The 19,616-nt window shown below is 34.3% G+C and overlaps 3 protein-coding genes across 4 annotated transcripts; all 3 read left to right on the top strand.

The window, feature by feature from the left end:
- The first annotated feature begins 307 nt into the window (after positions 1 to 307).
- LOC111371517 (60S ribosomal protein L29-1) lies at positions 308 to 1,281 on the top strand. 2 transcript variants are annotated; one of them, XM_022993553.1, is made up of 3 exons: positions 308 to 406; positions 510 to 635; positions 963 to 1,280. In XM_022993553.1, the coding sequence occupies exons 2-3, from the start codon at positions 534 to 536 to the stop codon at positions 1,044 to 1,046; spliced, it is 186 nt and encodes a 61-aa protein (XP_022849321.1). In that variant the 5' UTR covers positions 308 to 406; positions 510 to 533; the 3' UTR covers positions 1,047 to 1,280. The 2 variants fall into 2 exon arrangements, with proteins under 2 accessions (XP_022849321.1, XP_022849322.1); XM_022993554.1 differs by having other exon boundaries at positions 318 to 406; positions 515 to 635; positions 963 to 1,281.
- A 4,870-nt stretch (positions 1,282 to 6,151) lies between these two features.
- Positions 6,152 to 10,727, top strand: LOC111371518 (outer envelope pore protein 16-2, chloroplastic-like). Its single transcript, XM_022993555.1, has 7 exons — positions 6,152 to 6,533; positions 6,643 to 6,694; positions 6,817 to 6,891; positions 8,040 to 8,071; positions 9,168 to 9,201; positions 10,115 to 10,182; positions 10,262 to 10,727. Exons 1-7 carry the CDS (start codon positions 6,405 to 6,407, stop codon positions 10,403 to 10,405), a joined length of 534 nt encoding a protein of 177 aa, XP_022849323.1. The 5' UTR covers positions 6,152 to 6,404; the 3' UTR covers positions 10,406 to 10,727.
- Positions 10,728 to 12,746: 2,019 nt separating this feature from the next.
- LOC111371519 (DNA-directed RNA polymerases II, IV and V subunit 9A) lies at positions 12,747 to 16,246 on the top strand. The gene is made up of 4 exons (XM_022993556.1): positions 12,747 to 12,905; positions 13,072 to 13,147; positions 15,400 to 15,558; positions 15,924 to 16,246. Exons 1-4 carry the CDS (start codon positions 12,877 to 12,879, stop codon positions 16,002 to 16,004), a joined length of 345 nt encoding a protein of 114 aa, XP_022849324.1. The 5' UTR covers positions 12,747 to 12,876; the 3' UTR covers positions 16,005 to 16,246.
- Positions 16,247 to 19,616: the final 3,370 nt, after the last annotated feature.

The following is a 19,616-nucleotide window of genomic DNA, read 5'->3' on the forward strand; positions in this document are numbered from 1 at the left end:
AATTTCATAATTGTTATAGAGAAGGGAGAGTTTGTAGAGTGAGGAGGAGGAGAAGGGGTTGAATTGGGAAAATGATTATGATTTTTAATTGGGTGGATTAACTATAAATAATACTTGATTTTTGCATAAATAAATTTTATTCATGGATTTTGAATTTGAAAGTCTAGAGTACTGGGGTTTATGTAATTTCCACGATCCATTTTCTACTAAATTGGGGACCAAATCTGAGTTGGGCTTGAGTGAGCCCAGAAGGAACCAGGCCCACAACAGAAAGCCCAATTAAGGCAACAAGTTCGATTTAGTCATTTCAAACACCCCAAATTAGGGTTCCAAAACTTGGGCAACTTCAGCTGCTCATACACACACAAGAAAATACACAGAACAGTATTGTCGTCTCTCACTGCAGGTATGTGCCTTTCTGGTTTTCTATATCTATATATGCAGGATGTACGTATGCCAGGCAAAATTTTTACTGAATCTATATATATATATTTTAATTTCTGAATCAGAGCAGAGAAGAATCAGAGGAGAAAATGGCAAAGTCGAAGAATCACACAGCGCACAATCAGTCACACAAAGCCCATAAGAACGGCATCAAGAAACCCAAACGCCATCGCCACACATCCACCAAAGGGGTTCGTCCAATTCGCCTGATTTCACTTTTAATATAATATATTTGTGTGTATGAGTATGTGTTTGTGTATGTGGCTTTCGTTAAGAGTAGCATAATTTCAGTAGAGCAACTTAAAACAGAGAGCGGTAGTCTAAAATTATGTTGGATTGCATTAGTTGTCTAGTACTTTCAAGTTTCTTGGTAGATCTAGGTGCAAACGAAATGGAATGGGGGACGAAGTTTCATTTTCCCGATCCAAATTAATGGAGGACAAGTTTCAGTTTGTTATTGTAGGTATGCGTGATGGTATCTCTACAAATTTGTGATTTTTTGTGTTGTGTATTTATAGATGGACCCGAAGTTCTTGAGGAACCAAAGGTATGCAAGGAAGCACAACAAGAAGAGCGGTGAGAGTGCCACCGAGGAAGAGTAGATTGAAATTACAGTCACCCTTCCCCCTTTGTTTGGAAATTGGATAATTGGCATTTTGCTATCTGGAATTTGGGTTTTTGACTTTTTCCTATAAATTTGATGATGATTAACTTGAGTTTACCTTTCGTTTGATTATAGTAATGAGATCCTTTTCATGTTACTATTATGTCTGATCTGAACTGTTAGTTTTCTTGTCCAATGCCGGTTGGAAATTCACATGAGCATCTTTTCATCAATTATGACCCTTTTTTTTATTATTAGTTATTCGCTTGTTTATGTTATGCAACCTGGTATTTGCACGTGATTTTGCATGAGAATACTGCGAAGGAAAAAAAGTTAAAAGTACATTATCTGATCCTATCTAGCACTTTGAATGAAACATGTCTAACATGAATGGCTTAGAACTATCAGTTTTGTGAATATTTTTCTCATTTTGATGACTGTTGTATTTATCCTGAAAGTTTGTGGAGTGCTCTGGAATGTTTCTGGGTTGGATATTTATGATTCAGGTGTTTGTATAATGCCCTATTCCATATATTGGCTGTGTATATTTCTTTCATGTGATGTAGTTTTGTGTTCTCATGTGCATAGTTGTGAGAAGAGATCTAAAACGGGCACTTCAGTGAGCCATCTGTAGCATCATAAGTCGGACCTCCCTTTTGTGTCTCACCTTGGCCTCACTCTTTGTTTTGATTTAAAGGCTTATTCCTCTCATTCTACTTTCTAGGAACCACTTCATCGTGCTTTGCCTCTGGTTTGTTTTGGGGGTCAATGCATATGATGAGAAGTGGTTGGAAAGCTTGTATATGCATATTCCTCCAGGCATACTTAGACTGTATTCTTGAGTTTTTGGATCAAACTGGTCTGGAGAGGCACTGGATACTGTTTGAAACTCCACTCAGACATTGAGAATGATTTGTTAGTCCTAGTTACTCGGAATTGTTCAATACGTAATCATCATACTATGAAGTTTCTAATTCACAAATCAGATTCTCGTTGACTAGATGATGTTAATTTTTCAACGAGGTTCTGAGAAGTGCGTCACTCTTCCATGGTGGGTTTAAAACATGTTTGGTCACTTAGCTCTGTCCGGTTTTAGCCATTGAACTTCATTTTCTTGCAAATGAAGAAAATGCATTTTTTGTCCCAAGTATACAGAAGAATATGGTGTCGGAAACGTTCAGCAGCAGCCGCCTTTGGCTTGGACCGGCACTGGCACTCCTTATGATGGCTTGTCGACCAGTAACAGCAGTGGTGTACATTCAGGGGTATCTCTACAAATTTGTGATTTTTTGTGTTGTGTATTTATAGATGGACCCGAAGTTCTTGAGGAACCAAAGGTATGCAAGGAAGCACAACAAGAAGAGCGGTGAGAGTGCCACCGAGGAAGAGTAGATTGAAATTACAGTCACCCTTCCCCCTTTGTTTGGAAATTGGATAATAGGCATTTTGCTATCTGGAATTTGGGTTTTTGACTTTTTCCTATAAGTTTGATGATGATTAACTTGAGTTTACCTTTCGTTTGATTATAGTAATGAGATCCTTTTCATGTTACTATTATGTCTGATCTGAACTGTTAGTTTTCTTGTCCAATGCCGGTTGGAAATTCACATGAGCATCTTTTCATCAATTATGACCCCTTTTTTTATTATTAATTATTCACTTGTTTATGTTATGCAACCTGGTATTTGCACGTGATTTTGCATGAGAATACTGCGAAGGAAAAAAAGTTAAAAGTACATTATCTGATCCTATCTAGCACTTTGAATGAAACATGTCTAACATGAATGGCTTAGAACTATCAGTTTTGTGAATATTTTTCTCATTTTGATGACTGTTGTATTTATCCTGAAAGTTTGTGGAGTGCTCTGGAATGTTTCTGGGTTGGATATTTATGATTCAGGTGATTGTATAATGCCCTATTCCATATATTGGCTGTGTATATTTCTTTCATGTGATGTAGTTTTGTGTTCTCATGTGCATAGTTGTGAGAAGAGATCTAAAACGGGCACTTCAGTGAGCCATCTGTAGCATCATAAGTCGGACCTCCCTTTTGTGTCTCACCTTGGCCTCACTCTTTGTTTTGATTTAAAGGCTTATTCCTCTCATTCTACTTTTTAGGAACCACTTCATCGTGCTTTGCCTCTGGTTTGTTTTGGGGATCAATGCATATGATGAGAAGTGGTTGGAAAGCTTGTATATGCATATTCCTCCAGGCGTACTTAGACTGTATTCTTGAGTTTTTGGATCAAACTGGTCTGGAGAGGCACTGGATACTGTTTGAAACTCCACTCAGACATTGAGAATGATTTGTTAGTCCTAGTTACTTGGAATTGTTCAATACGTAATCATCATACTATGAAGTTTCTAATTCACAAATCAGATTCTCGTTGACTAGATGATGTTAATTTTTCAACGAGGTTCTGAGAAGTGCGTCACTCTTCCATGGTGGGTTTAAAACATGTTTGGTCACTTAGCTCTGTCCGGTTTTAGCCATTGAACTTCATTTTCTTGCAAATGAAGAAAATGCATTTTTTGTCCCAAGTATACAGAAGAATATGGTGTCGGAAACGTTCAGCAGCAGCCGCCTTTGGCTTGGACCGGCACTGGCACTCCTTATGATGGCTTGTCGACCAGTAACAGCAGTGGTGTACATTCAGGGGCCTCGTATTCTGGAGGGTGTTCCTCTAACAATGCTGAGATGCAGCTAGTTTGCTTGGGAAGAAGATTATCTGGAAAGGTATGATCATCGGATGGATTATCTGAATACGATAAAGTTATATACGTCATAATTTCAGTAAATATGAATGAAAATTACACCCGCTTCCTGACCGATGCTAATTCTGGGTAGAATACCAGAATTCATACTCACATTAGGCCTTGAAGGGTAATCCCGAAAAACTGCGACCCATGCAACTTGTCAAATAAATACGTGCAAGGCCTTCAACAATGATCTTGAAAAGCCCTTATCTCGAATTGTACTTGATGTCAATCGTACCATGACCTATCTATGTGAATTCTAATCTTAGAATCAAGTCCACGGTAGGCTATCTTGGAGATGGCAGTGCACCTAAGTCTTTGTTCGTCTTTCATTAAAATAGGAAAATGTGTTTTGTATTAGTGAATTTTTTAAGAATGTTTGGTTAAAAAATAGGATTTTTTTTTGAATTTATGTGCAAAATATGTGGGTGAAAATAAGCCCCTGTTCGTGAAAAATATGATCGTTGTCTGTTACATCAAGTCATCAAATTTGAATTTCATTTTATTGTGTGGGGTTCATAATGACTATATTTTTCATTCTCATTTTTACAAAAAGTGGAAACTAACGCCCTCTAAATTTGAGAAAGAGTTTTGAAATGACGGTTGGGGGCTTAATATCCTCTTATTAGCTCTTGTTTGGGTAAGTTCATCAAGAACTTTTTAAGAGAAATAATATCGTGTTGTACGAAATGTGGGGATTGTAAATTGGGCAGTACTTATGAATGTATATGATTGAAATTAATATTGGACTTTGGATAAAAAAAATTATAATTAATTTTTTAACTCAAACACACGCTAAGTAAACTTATTAATAGGTTGACTTTTTACTCTTATCCAAAATAAACTAAAGTGGTTGCTTTGATAGTAGAACTGTATTGACAAATCAAAATGAAATGAAGTTTGCAGAACTAAAGGGCCTGCTTGGGATGTAAAAATTCACAATGGATTTGTCCTTCAAGTTGTAGGTTGCTTTCTACCACATAGTTTCAAGCGAAGCTTTACCTTAGAGAATTGATTTTTTTTAAGGTATTTCTTTTGAGCGAATATGAGTAAAATGATCTTAAGTGATTTTAGTAGCGATTTTTCCAACTCATACTAAAGAGTTGATTAAGATCCCATTTGACCCTCATTTTTTATTAAATTTTAATAGTTGGAATAACGTTTTTTTTTTTTTTTAATGTGTGGTTGAAAGAGAATGAAATTTTTTTAATTTGCGTGTAATATTATTTTATAATGTGTGGTTGAAAATAAGAGAGAGAAAGAATGAGAAGGAGAATGGAGGCCAAACATAGGCTAAAGTAAATATTCTAAATTTTTTTAAAAGAATTAAATTATATATATCTCCCTTTATGAAATTATCAATTTATAACTTTTTACATGAAATTTTTTTACTCACAAGTAATGTATTACTTATAAATAATTTTTTACATATAAATTAATATTTAAGTAAATATATCTAAAAACATTAAAGTAAATATCAAAAGAAATTGCCATTTTGGAGTTTTATCAACAATTTACTTGTGGAGGTGGAGATCTGTAAATAGGGTACCGATTCGATCCGAGCTCTCTTATTGAATTGCTCATTCAATGAGTATTTTCAATATTATGTCTTGAAGAGGATTCGAACCTCCACGCTCGAACTCTTATTATGGAAATAAGTTGGGGCCGTTTCACTTCGAGTTCCTTCCTTTGTAGCCAATATGATGATAAGCTTTGGCGATGTTACCTACCAAATAAAAGACATACTAGGTGATTGAAATCGCTCAAGTCAGTGAGGACTAATTTTAATTTTTAAACGTAAGTAAATTTCCATCTTATTAGAAGTATTTTTACTTTATAAACAAATTTTTACATAAAAGTGATTTTAATCTTATAATTAATTTTTTTTACTTATAATTAAAAATTTATTTATAAAATAATTTTTTATAAGTTTAGTTTTAAACAAAATATGTTGATTGGAAATAATTGTGTTATAAAGGCTAAAATTGGAATATAATACGAGAAACAATCCAAATTCATTGATTTGGTGAATTAAGAGAAACAATCAAAATTGTATTAAGCGGATTTGAGTGATTTAAAGATCACCTAAAATCGATGTCCAAAATAATAGCAAATACCGATTTTTTTAATAACTTATAAGCGGTGCCACCCAAAAGATCAAAATCGATGGGAAAAAATTTACTCCAAGCATGACCCAAAAAAAAATGCCCTCTGTTCAAGCCTTTCCCTAATATTTCCATGTTTCTTGGAGAGAATTGGCTGATCTGGTCCAATATTGACCCTTCTTCACTTCACTTTCCTTATAATAATGCAAGCCTTTCTCGCTCGGCCTAGTTTGATCACCATACTCGACACATGGCAAAGCAGCCGCAGGTGATCAGTGATCTAAGGGCAAAAATAACTCCACGTCGTGATACAAAGTATCGCCACGAAGTTCTCATTATGGTTTCAAAGATACACGCGTCCTCTCCCACCTAGTCTCCAGAACTTCCCGTTTCTCTCGCCGACAATAAGTGACATCTCTCTCTATTCTTCTACTGTCAATTTTCTTGAAACTGGGTAGTGTATACCTTTTTTCTCTGTTGAAACTCGTGTAAAAATGAGTAGCACCAATTTGGAAACTCGCTCGCTTCTTGATGAACTTAGCAGCTTTGAAAAGGGAGGATTTTTTGATCTTGGCTACCCTCTCCTTAACCGGATTGCTGAAAGTTTCGTCAAAGCAGCTGGGGCAAGTCTATTTACACACTAAATACACTGTTATGCACGTAGCAGACGTGTGTGCACATGCATGTTTATGTGGAAAGTTCTGATTTTTATGCTTTGCTAATTGTGTGCAGATTGGAGCTATTCAAGCCGTGTCGCGGGAAGCCTATTTCGTTGCTCTTGAAAGTATTTTTATTTTTATTTTTTTTATTATGGTCTATCTCTTTTTAATTACTAGTTGGTTTTGTGGGTAATTAGTTTAATTTTTGGGTTCTTGATGAGATTTGAGGTGGAATGTGATTGATCAGGTGCAAGTGGAAATGCTGGAATTCATCCAGAGGTTGGGGGCGCGAAGAAACATGGTAGATTGCCTGGACTTAGAGGTACAAATAGGATAATATTTACTTCGTTTTATTGAATTCAGGGCATGTATTGACCTATTATTGAAACGGATAGGATAATGTAAGGAATATGAAGAGCATAATTCTTTTTTTTACATTTGTGTGATACTCAATCTTCCTTACCAAACATTTCCTATTTGTGTTCTGGATGTGGAGGCACTGCAATATGGTTTACTGTAACATTTACCACACAGCAAGAACGTCCAAGCATTCCTAAATTTGATCGAATGGCCTAATAAGCAATCACGTGAATTTGAAAACTGAAGGGTTTAAATCAATTTGATTGTAGTACAATTTTTCTAATTCATTAGTTATAGAAACAAGTTCAGGGGAGATAATTGTAGTTAGACACAGGCGATTTTGAAAAAAATTACAGACTCAATTAGAAAACTTTACCAGTATTTATTGAAGGTGATTTGAAGAAAATTTCCCCTCAAAGTTATCTCAAGACTCTGGGCTTATACCATTTTTTATTGTTCCCTCTTTAAGAAAGATGAAAATAACTAAATTTTGTGGCAATCCAAAGCTCTTGAGTTACTTGAATTTGGTGTATTATTGCCTACATCTATTCATGTAGGATCAAGCCATGACTGTTTGGTTGAAATCCTTTTGGCTGTGAAGTAATATGTGATGGGAGATTTAAGACACAATTATTCTTGTCTGCAAGTAAAATGTCTTATTGGAGAGGTCATATAATTTATAACAGTTTATCATGGAGGCAGGTGTTTATAATGAGAACTATGTAATGCTACGTGATATGTTTCGGGTAAGAAGTGGTAGAAGCCTGACCATCTATTTTCTTTTCTTGAGCTTTGCATCATGTGTGTATAAATGCATATGCAACTATGGAAAAATAGTGTGTGTATGTTGGCTGTGATTATATAAGTTCTGCTAATGGAATGCACCACAATGTAAAAGAACTCATAAATCTACCGGTGTTATATTTTGTGATATGTCTTAGCTGAATATATTGCACTTGTCGGAGTCTATGTTGACCATTTTTCTTTTGTAATATGAGTTATATTGTTATACTTTCAGCACATTGTCTGCAGCGAATGCACTGTGAACATGATTTGACATGTAAATAGTAATTGATGGTCGTATGTAATAATTCTTCACACATTTTGCAGGAGAAACAAACAGGAACTCAGTTGAGGCTTTGGTAAGCCTAAATCTCATCCTGCAGAATTTTCTTAAGTACTATAATTCATCATCTGTGAAAAGAGGGTTAGAAGTAGGTCAATAGATGCTGCACTTGCTTGTAGGCGCAGGTCATTGGTCACATATAGTAGGTGTCTTAGGAATGGGTCAAATAAATGACTAAAATTCCAAAAATAATTATGAAAAAAACGAAAGTTAACATGATGAGATGCTCTTAATTTGAAATAATTACACACTAAATTTACATGGAACATCCCTCTGGTTTGAGGAGGAAAAATGTGTGGCATAATCAAAGTAACCATTATAATTACAACTTACCATAACTTAGGTACTTCTGCCGAATCTTGAGTTAATTGCCAATTGAAAAATACATTGTTTCTCCTGAGTCTGGAAATAACTCTTCATCTCTAAAGATATGCACAAGCACAAAATTGCCAAAGGAACCCAAAAATGTTGTTAAGAATTCACCACTGGTCGATTTTCAAAGTTTTATCTTGAAAACAGGCTAGGTACCCTTGTTTAAAACTCTGAGATCATTTCTTACTGAGAGTATCTCTTCTGACTGGACACCTCTGTAGAGAAGGAATGTGTAATAAGGTAGGGATACTCATTAGAGGCATAGTCATTGATTGTTGTGACAGTCTTAAAAACTTGTTATATTGAATTACAATATTAACTAGAGATCTTTGGCTAAAGCATGAGTCACATACAAAAACAAAACTCACAAAACCACTATTTGGTAACTAGACAAAACCTTTTGCTTAGTTATTTGGGGGAAAAACTCCCCCAAGCAGTATATATTTTATCACTATGGAAGTCCCTCCATGATATATGAGTGAAGTCTTCATTTCGTAACAGGCTGAAAGTTTTTTTTCCCTTTCCGTCTTTATTTGCTGCCAAAATTTAATCTAGTGTGGCTTGATCATGGTACTTGCCATGTATCCTTAATCACATGGTTTAATGCTTTAGTTATATGGGTGCTAGTCTCTTCTGACAATGGACATGTTGTTTGCTAATTCACTTGTTTTTGCTTTAGTGATTTTTCCACTATTTTATGATATAGCACAATTAATGCGCTGTAGCTACTATGATATTAGGTGAAGAGCACCGGAAAAGAATCTTTGCAATGGGGTAAGTCTTTATATGAACACGAGTTCTTATTCGTTTTAGAGTTGAGTTTTTACTTCAAAGGTTTTGACAGGATGCTTCTCATTTTTCATTTTTGATGTGGTGGTTAAAATGTGATCTTCCCCCGTTTTCTTTGACCTTTTCCTCGGGGGGGGGGTTGGGGGTGGGGGCCGAGTGTATATGCATTTGTGCATATGGTTTGCTAATATGATGCCCAAAAGTTTCCATTAATTTACCTTTTGGGTTATGCGCTGTGGGTCGACCAACGTTGACTGGAGGTGCATCCACATCAATTCATCTTGAATTTGGTGCTATCAAAAGACCTAACTTCAATTGACTTGAAAATCCGATCACTCATCTTCAATTTAGTGCAATCAAGTCACTCAACTTTGATTTGTTTGCAGATGTGAACACCTTAACTACTTTCAGTATAACTAACGAAATATGTTTGACCTTAATGTTAACAACAATGAACAGTTGACACGTATAAAAAGTATTTTAAGACATGTTATATGCTTTGTTGTGTGACATAGACACTTTGTAGCTCGGACACTTCAATTAGACTAACGTGTCCGTGTCGGACACTTGTCGATATTGACGTTCGTCGGACACTCTACCATAAACATTTTTCATTCTTTATTAAAAATATTATATAATTTTAAATCAAAGTTATTAGTAAAGACATATATGGTAGTCATGTGTTAGTTTTTATGTTATGGTTAGCCTGTTAATTTGTAAAATTGATTGGACAATTAATATAATGACTTGATTTGCAAGCAAGTCGAAGTTGGGTAACTTGATTGCTCCAATGAAGACGAGTGACTAGTTTCATAAGCAAATCGAAGTAGGGTGATCTGATTACACCAAATTGAAAATGCATGACTGGTGTATTTGACCCCCCCCCTTTTTTTGGCAGGACTAGCTGCTGGGATGTATTCGGGTCTTACCTATGGACTGAAAGAGGCCCGTGGAATCCACGATTGGGTAAATTTTTGCATTGTTTTGTTAATTGAATATGAACACGAGGCATGATCTGGGAGATATTTTTTCTCATGTCGTGCAGAAAAATAGTGCATTGGCTGGAGCAATAACCGGAGCAGCATTGGCTTTGACATCGGAGGATCACTCTCATGAGCAGGTGGTGCAATGTGCGATAACAGGGGCAGCTATCTCCACAGCTGCTAATCTCCTCACAGGGATATTCTAAGTTGCCATTGAGGACGTGTGTAGGTTGTCCTCTATCTTTTTATGATCTAAGATGCACACTGAGATGTAATTTCTTTAGAACAAAAACCTCTTTAAACTATGATCTCTTGGTTGCTTGAACTTTGGATGCTTAGAACAAAAACCTCTTTAAACTATGATCTCTTGGTTGCTTGAACTTTGGATTTGTCTTGAAGTATTCTTTTGGTGTTTGGGTGTAGGCTAATCGGAATGCGTTAGTAACTTTTGATTTGTTTTAATGTCCAAGTTCTTCGACGAACAATTATTGGGTTTTGTGTAAATAAGTAGCAAGCATCTCACATTAGTAATTGTCTAGCATTAAAAAAGTTAAAATATCACTAATATGAGATTATTGGGTTTTGCTATGTCTCTATCTTTATGTGTGTATACGATCTTGAATATTTAGATTTGACTCATGACTTGGCTTTTCTTTTAAATGATTTACAAAATGCTCATTCTGGGTCATAGATTGCGATTATAACATATTTTCCTTTTAATACAGACACTGTATGTCTGAAAGGAGAAGTTTGGTTCTTGTATTTAAATGTACACTTTAAAATATTTTTGAATGATCACTGAGTTGTAACATATTGCACTCTAGTTGCTACCATGTTTTCGCTCGATGCCCATTTGTGTAGTTTGATAGGTTATAATTTATTGCAGGGCTACTTCTTAATAGTGTATTTGTCATTTTATGAAGGGTTCTTGTTCCGGATGCTTGTATATCGAGCTTGACATTATTTGATGTGGTAGACGTAATGGCCATTAATTTTAACTACACATTCAAATCAATGGTTATATTTTGTACACGTAGGAGTGTCAAACTTAATGTACTTGTACGAATACATTAATTCTAAAACAGAATGAGGAGTTTGTACATGAATCGCGCCTGACTGACAATTCTAGTTGATATTTTACCTCTTTACACTGGTGTGGCGTTGCCCTACAGAGCAGATGCAAAAGTTTAATAGAGGCTTCATTAACGTTAGTTGAAATTCTCAGGGTTCCATTATCTGTCTGTGAATGCGATTACGGAGCATGCAAATCTATTCTCACCCATCGCCATGACATTTATTCTCGAATTTTAATGTTACTCTTGTAAATTGATGGGAAAAATACATAATTATCATATTTTTAAGTTACGCTTTGAAATTGGAGATATTTGATGAAATCTTTCAAAAATGAGGTCATAACAATGTGATTTTTGATTAAATTGTGACAATTCAATTAAAAAGTTTGAGATAACAATGTGATTTTTGATTAAATTGTGACAATTCAATTGAACAGTTTAAGGTCACAATAATCCACAATTTACTATCATGATCATATACAAATTACAAATTTCACATGGTTGCGATAACAAATACAAATTTTGGGTAACAATTAAGTCGTAAAGTTGGTAACAAATTACAATTTAGTCATAAGTTACCCAATTAAATGGTCGCAGTTGCTCAATTAAGTAGTCACAAATCACTCTACATTTCATTCCACCCAACCGCAATACCACTCTACCGTAGTCGGCACCATTCTAATTGTTGTTGTCGCCTCAAATTTATAACCTGTCATTATCATTATCGCAATCATAACTATCACCTTCACTTCCATCGCACCACCACCTACACCTTATCCACAACCAAGAAAACACAATTTTTACAACGAATCTTCACTGTGTCAAGGCTCAGAACTATATAACCTCTCCAAGGAATGTTTCCATGAGTGATTAAATCAGCCAATTAATCTATTTTCAAAAGAAGTCTGGATACAATTTTTGACGAAAAAGCTCTAAGATGGGTGGAGTCATGGAGCGATGCTGCCATAGATCACCGTCTGAAGACTTAAATTCGTCAACTTCATACCACAATAAAGGTAGTTTGAAAATGCCAAGATCCAAGATTCAAAAATGGGTTGATTAATTAGGGTTTGATTTCAGATGACAATAGGAGGAAAGAATCGGTAAAAAGGTTATTATCAAAGTTGGTCAAGAGAATTAAGAATTTAGTTTAGTTGATCATCGGTTAAAGCGGTTAATAGCGTCACTTTTGCGTTGAATATAGAGAGGGAGAGAGTGACTTTGAATTTTTTAAAATGTTACCGGATTATCGAAAGAAAAATATTTGTATCTATTCCTGAATTTAAAAAAACTGATTTTTGCAATTGAAATTTAAATGTAGGGTTTAAGTTCGTTTTGTCAATTGAAAGTCCAACAAATTGAGAAAACAAATAAAATCACAATTCTGAAGGCTAAAAGCCCAAAGGACAGAACCCAAACTTTGGCCTTCCAAAGAAAAGATCGGCCCATCCTTCCCCAAACAAAATGTACACAGCCAACCCCAAATTACCAGCAAAAACGAAGCACGAATTTTCTGGAGAGGGAGAGAGCAAAAGAGAGGGGGAGAGACAAGAAAATAAAACACAAAAACGTGCAATCCCTTGAAAATCCGATAGCACTCCAAAATGAGTACCATGAAATTTTGTCGGGAATGGTATGTCATTGCTTTCTTCATACGCATTTTATGAGTGCGAGTGTGAGTGGGTGTTTGTGTTTGTACTGTGAATTCCAGGGTTTTGCTATTATAATTGTTATTTGTTGATTTTAACTGGGAAGTTACCTCTGAGTATCTATTTTGACGTGTTTATATATATATGCAGTAACAATATATTGTACCCAAGGGAAGACAAAGAACAGAAAATCCTCCTCTATGCTTGTCGCAATTGTGATCATCAGGTCCAACTCTCTTACTATCTCTCCCAAAAGCACAAAATTTAGGTTTCCTGTGCATGTTTTTTTTTTAGCCAATCTGATTGTTTATGTGAACTTTGAGCAATACTAGACGTAGGGTTTAGGGGCTAGAACATTTTGAGACTAAGGACTTAATTGATTGATCGATGTTGGAGATATATATGACCCAACAGAGCGATTAAATGCATCTTTGGAGCGAAATTCTTTTGGAGGTAGGAGTCGAGTGGATGCACAGAAATCCAGGCTTTAATCCTTTCAATCATTCGTCAGGAAGCTGTGGAGAAAGAATCATCTTTTGAAATCTCATTTTTGAAGGCATAGGGAGGGCTGAAATTTAATTAAAATTTGTGTAATTAATTGGACCCTGAAAAACCTAACTTCTTATTGATTGTTACTGGTTTTCTTTTTCTACTTCATATAATTGTTTGTGAAAGAAAATGGTAATGTCTACTAAAGGTGGATCCTTGGGGCCTTGGGCACTCTGTCTTCAGCACGGGTGAGGTATATATAAGCTATATTGGCTGGTTTGCCCAATGCTAGTTGAAGTTATGAAATTGTTGCCAGTTACTATATATTAATTGTTCTGGTTATTTAGTGTCTTGTGTTGTCAAATAGCATAATTCTAGTGGAAATCATTTGGAAAGGATACTTCAAAAAGAAAGTCCTTTTTTCAATTTTTCATCCAAGTGAAGTGATGGATGCATCTTTCTTGTTGGTGTTTTAAATACTTTTATTACATTGAAAGACGTGTTTCTGCATTTAGCATGTTAAGATTTGTAGTGAATATTTATGCAACCTACCCTTTGTGGATTGCAAGTCCCTGGTCCCTTGTATTGTCTCACATAATACCGTCGTCTTCATAAAATATTCTCATAGAAATCATCCCAGCGAACTGAATCTTGAATGCATTTTAGTTTGCAACATAACGACTTTCTGGGTGGACAATGAAGATGAAACTTGATTGATTCTTATCAAGGGAATATACGTTTAACCGACCCTCCATCTTTTGATACAAGGAAGGTTGATACCCATGCCTTTTTGGAACAGTAAATATTTCACTACATGACCATTAGTGTCCATCTAATTGTAGGACATGCTTAGTCTCCTTCTCTTGAGTAAATCTTGAAATAATCTGATGCTAACTCTAGTTCTTTTTTCAGTGCTTTTCGCTTTGTACTCATTATGGTTGGTTTCAATTTATTTTGCCATTTTTCCGATTTCCATCGAGCAGAAGGACATCATATTTGTGTCCATGTCATACTTGGCATGATTGGGATCACATGAAGAAATAAATTTGTGCCCTGGAAACCCTTTGTATATGTTGTTTTGCTGCTCTTTGAATACATAGATACATTATGTTAAGCACTTTGCTGATTGGATGTTGATGGATTTGTTCAAAATCTCATTTAATCACAATTAATGCTTCACTTTTTCTTATCTAATTTTTTTTGTTCATAATATGTTGATTACAGTATTGTAATAAAAAAAATGCTGCACAAAAAAAAAAAAAAAATCTTGGTTTCATGCTCTGCATTTTTTTTCTTCTTACCAATTCTTTGGGATATTTAATCTACAAAATGTGCCTAGTTTCTAAAAGAATTCCTTCGTACTAACTGAAAATACAATAAATAAAACTGTAATATCTTGAAACTAACTTATTCTAGCTGGAAAACTGTAGAATTTGTGTTTTGTCCTTTTTTTTTTTTTTTAATTAGTGTGATTGTGATGTGGCTTCATAAATCGGAAAGTGTTACTTTGATTAGTTGATAAACATCCACATAAACTTTAGAAAGTACGAAAATCCATGGGCAACAATTATAAAAAGTTGCAAGAAATTTATATTACTATATTATTGTTTTGTTTAAATACGTTTCCATTAACGTAAGTCATGCCCTCCACTAAATCCTAGTCCTGGCTTTGCCCATCCCATGGGCCAAAAGATATATCTCTTTCCAGATTAGCTTCATCAAATATGTGGAGTTTGCTAAGAAAAATTAGGTTTTCCTTTTTATTTTTTTATCCTTTCATTTTGTATCGAGGACTTATGGTCCTCAACCACCTTCAAACTGTCAAAGCCTTTTGACAAACTTCATAAAAGTTCTAACCCCAATTCTTTTTTGGTGGCTTGCAGTTGTTTATTCTTGTTAATAGATTTCTTCTTTTTAGGCAAAAATGCTTTGAATGGTGGGTGGATTTCATTTAATGTTTAGTTTCCATTTCAACATTCATCCATGCAGGAGGTTGCTGATAACAATTGTGTCTACAGAAATGAAATACACCATTCTGCTGGGGAGCGCACCCAGGTCTTACAGGACGTAGCTGCAGATCCCACTCTTCCCCGTACGAAAGCAGTTCGCTGTTCCAATTGTGGTCATGGAGAAGCTGTTTTCTTTCAGGTATTATTGCTGGTCTAAATTTTATTACTGGAAGCTACAAGTTTATAAACATTGCTGCCTCTCTAAATTGCTATTATGCCAATTCTGTGATAGTTGTTAGTAGTTGGAACACAGAAGTCTCTCACAGTCTGAACACACATCAGCTCAAACTCCTAGATTTTGAATCGAGTCTCCCACAACCTGTATATAATAGTCCTTTATATATCTGACAAATTTGAGCTGACATTGTTACCGCTTTAGTGAAACTTGTTCATTTACCATTCATGGCAGATTGCAAGGTCTCTTTAAGTTACGTATTCTATTTAGATCCATTGTACATGACTACACTGGGTTAAAGGATTTTATTGATGTGCTTTTATGTGCAGGCAACTGCTAGGGGAGAAGAAGGCATGACGTTGTTCTTCGTATGCTGCAACCCAAACTGTGGACACCGCTGGAGGGATTGAAATTGTGGTCTTGAAAAGATGGAAATTGTAACCAGTGAAAGTGACTCTTGTTTTCTAAAGCAACATCTTAGAAATGTTTTGTGGATGGTTGATGGGGAATGTGAAACATTATGCACATTCTTATCATTGTTACTCCTACCTTTCTTTAAATTGAGCGTTTTCTAGGAAAGATTGCTATTCCGTCTTAAAATATTATATCAATGCACGGTAGAATGGATAACATTCAAAGTTTTTTACTTCAATTTTGTTCACTATGGTCCAGTCAAATGTACCAAACATCCCATCATAGCTGTGTACTGTTATTGACTGAAATAAGGATAGAATAGTGTGGAGAATATTTGCTTGAGCACATTTGTTTACAATTATTTGCATTATTGCCAACAAGGCGATAATGATGGAATTTTTGCAATGAAATAATCGACATATATAAAGTTATAACTAAGAAATAATGAAAAAAAGGTCGAAAAGTGGTTAACTAAAAAAATTTAGTGCTTGTTTGGTAGGGATTTTAATAATTGATTTTTTGATCGTTAGAAATAAAGTGGGTCCTACTTATAAGAGAAGAATTCAAAAATGACGGTTGAAATAGTGAAATAATGTTCAAAAAATTAATTTTAATTGGCTTAATAGCTATACCAAACAAGCTTTTAAAAAAGCTATTCCATTTAGGACATAAGACGAAGTGAATGCTAATCCATAATCAAGAAAAAAGAACAAAATTTGAGTGTATTTGAGAAATTTATGCAAATAGGAATAAATGGGTACGAATCAAATATCAATTTTTGTTAGTTTCACTTCTAGAAAAAAGTAGTTGTACTTTTTAGTGAGACAAAAAAATTTAGAGAATATTTATTTATATAGTATCAAAGAAAAATATCTCCATTAACTCAAATGAAGATTAGGTAATGCGAATATAAAAAGGGAAAAAAATGAAATCTAGAACAAAATGAAAATTAAAGGTTTTAATTTTGATACATATTTTTTTTAATAATTAAGATGGCACCAAGGAAGTTTTATTTTTAAAACTTGTTTTCTGATAACAGTATATATTATATATTAGAGAATCAATTGTCAAAATCTATTCTGATAATGTCATCTGGAAATTTGAAAAAAAATAAAATGCAGAAATCAACTGCCTTATAAAGGAAATTGCCTCTATGAAAGAAAAGAAACCCATATAATTACAGTTCTCTAATCATAAACCAGACGACAATGAATAAAAATAGTTTAGAATGACCAAAAAAATTATATTATGAGTGTTGGAGAAAAAATTGGTGCATAATTTATATTTTATTGACATATAAATTATCGAATAGAGTTTTGACTTACTTAAACCAAGATACATGCATGAAGATGAGCAAAATAAAAACTCAACGAAGCATTAGTAATATAGAAATTGAAAGTATATAGGGATGGTAAATGAGCACATCGGCTCAAGCCAAAACCCAAATTTTGGGACTTGGTTTGAGTTTAGACCGGCCCATGTGGCTCGTCAAGCCACATGGGACGACTCGTGAAAATGGCCTATGTCATAGTCTTGGCTCAGCTCTTTGCCAACCTTCAATTTTATTATTATTATTTTTTGTTTTATTAATATTTAATTTAAGATTTAAATCAATAAAGTTTATCTTATATGTAAATATACTTACCTAATTAATATTCGTAGTATACTACAACTATCTAGATTTATAATTTATTATCGTATTCATTAGTATTCTCGTCATATTTTATTGATATATATTTTAAATTTTATTGTATAGGAGTTAACAAAAATAATATTTATTATTTTGTGGTGTTGAAACTTAAAAGATATTTCTATTCCAATAATTTTAATTCTACAAATGAATATTATGATATTTATACACCCGAAAATTGTATTCTAATTCATATATTCTCGTATCTATATGAATATTTTTTTATTGTATTTTAGTCGAAAAGAAGAACTTATTTGACTTCTTTATATGAATATTTCATGATTTTTTTAAAAAAAAAAGTTTAAAAATTTGTGAGTCCGCTCAGCTTGGTGAAACCCAAGTCAAGCCTTCAAAATTCAGCCAATCTTTGGTTTGGCTTGAACTAAAAAAGCTCGAGCTTTCTTCTTTACTTTTTTTTAATTTTATTTTTTTTCTTCACTGGGACGCTAGCCAGCTCAGCCTGGCTCTAGATTAAATGAAACAAGGTATGCGGATATAAATTTTCTTAAAACATATTTCGCCTCTTGCACGAGTGCTAGTAGGAATTGACTTTTATCTCTTAAGATACAATGCTTATTCCAAAATTAGTATAGCACAATATTAAATTTGTCGGGCTAACCCAAGCTTGATCGTACTCATAAAACTCGAAAATAATTTATAAATTGTTTTGATAGAATTGGTGAAATAATGAACTAGAATCAATTATTTGGAATCGATTTGGGATCAACAAAACGGAATAAAATGGGACCAATTTATAGATTTCAATGTTTCCTATTTCAATAGTCGTCTTTGTGCACAAATCAAATCACATCATGTCAGATTGGACTGAATCGCACCCTATTTAGAGACCATCTCCTACTATTTGGATAAAATCCCCTGTCCCGACTTGGAGATAGGGTTGAAGACAGGGACGCCACATGACGCTACTCCAATAGAAGGGCGCCTACATATCGCACTTGAATAGTTGCACCCAAGAATTTTTCCATTTCACGCTTATTAAAATCATTAAGTGATTATATTAAAGTCATTAAATTTCAATGATATATAAATTGACAATATTTAACTCTAGAGTCTGAAACCTTCGTTAGTTTTTCATGTCTAAAGGATCTTTCCACAATTGTTCACAACCTTTTAATATATGTGTGTGTGTACACACACACACACACACACACATATATATATATATATACACATACACACACACACATATATGAAATGTTAAGTGTGTAGCTCAAGTTAAATATATTGCTAGCTATCAGGGATAAATGCATAACATCTGTGGCTAGTTCTACCCTCGGGAATGAATCACTTGTAAAGAATTGGAAATAAACAAATCAAGATTATGATAGAGACTATGATATTAGAATATAGGAAATGAATCTTATGATCTTCGTATTTACGTGCGTTACAATAATGTCAACTCTCTTCTATGTTGAGTCCATTCTGCCAAATTTCGATATGTACTCTTGATGTTAAAAAGTAGATCATTATGGAAACTGTACTTTGGCATATTTAGCCCCTGCTTGACGATCATTATTTTAAAACTTTTATTTTCAACCACACGTTCACATAATAATATATTATGTACGTAAATCAAAAACTTTTCTCAAAATTTTAACCATACATTCTCCTAAAAATTACTATTCCAAACATTTTTTTTAATAGTAGCCATCAAACAGGGCTTTAGTTATTCAAGCCAAGTCACATTCTGTTTGCTACAACTGACTAGCATCATGTATCCTCATCAGTGAGACTCAAGGGTCAGGATTGACTCGTGGCCCATGAAAATTGTAGCAATCTTGGCCATAGGATAGTGTACTGTTACTCCATGTTATCCTTGCCAAACTACTGTTATAGAAAAGAAATTACAATCAATACAATTCATATTTGCTAAATTTAAAGTAGTCAAAGAAGCGAG

The sequence above is a fragment of the Olea europaea genome, chromosome 22 (assembly GCF_002742605.1).
Source record: "Olea europaea var. sylvestris chromosome 22, O_europaea_v1, whole genome shotgun sequence".
Classification (NCBI taxonomy): Eukaryota; Viridiplantae; Streptophyta; class Magnoliopsida; order Lamiales; family Oleaceae; genus Olea; species Olea europaea.

Coding starts and splice junctions, on each gene's coding strand:
- LOC111371517 (XM_022993553.1), top strand. CDS start 534: ATGGCAAAGTCGAAGAATCACACAGCGCACAATCAGTCACACAAAGCC. Junction 636..962: donor GCCACACATCCACCAAAGGG/GTTCGTCCAATT, acceptor GTGTATTTATAG/ATGGACCCGAAGTTCTTGAG.
- LOC111371519 (XM_022993556.1), top strand. CDS start 12,877: ATGAGTACCATGAAATTTTGTCGGGAATG. Junction 12,906..13,071: donor ATGAAATTTTGTCGGGAATG/GTATGTCATTGC, acceptor ATATATATGCAG/TAACAATATATTGTACCCAA. Junction 15,559..15,923: donor GAGAAGCTGTTTTCTTTCAG/GTATTATTGCTG, acceptor TTTTATGTGCAG/GCAACTGCTAGGGGAGAAGA.
- LOC111371518 (XM_022993555.1), top strand. CDS start 6,405: ATGAGTAGCACCAATTTGGAAACTCGCTCGCTTCTTGATGAACTTAGC. Junction 8,072..9,167: donor GGAACTCAGTTGAGGCTTTG/GTAAGCCTAAAT, acceptor CTATGATATTAG/GTGAAGAGCACCGGAAAAGA. Junction 10,183..10,261: donor CCCGTGGAATCCACGATTGG/GTAAATTTTTGC, acceptor CATGTCGTGCAG/AAAAATAGTGCATTGGCTGG.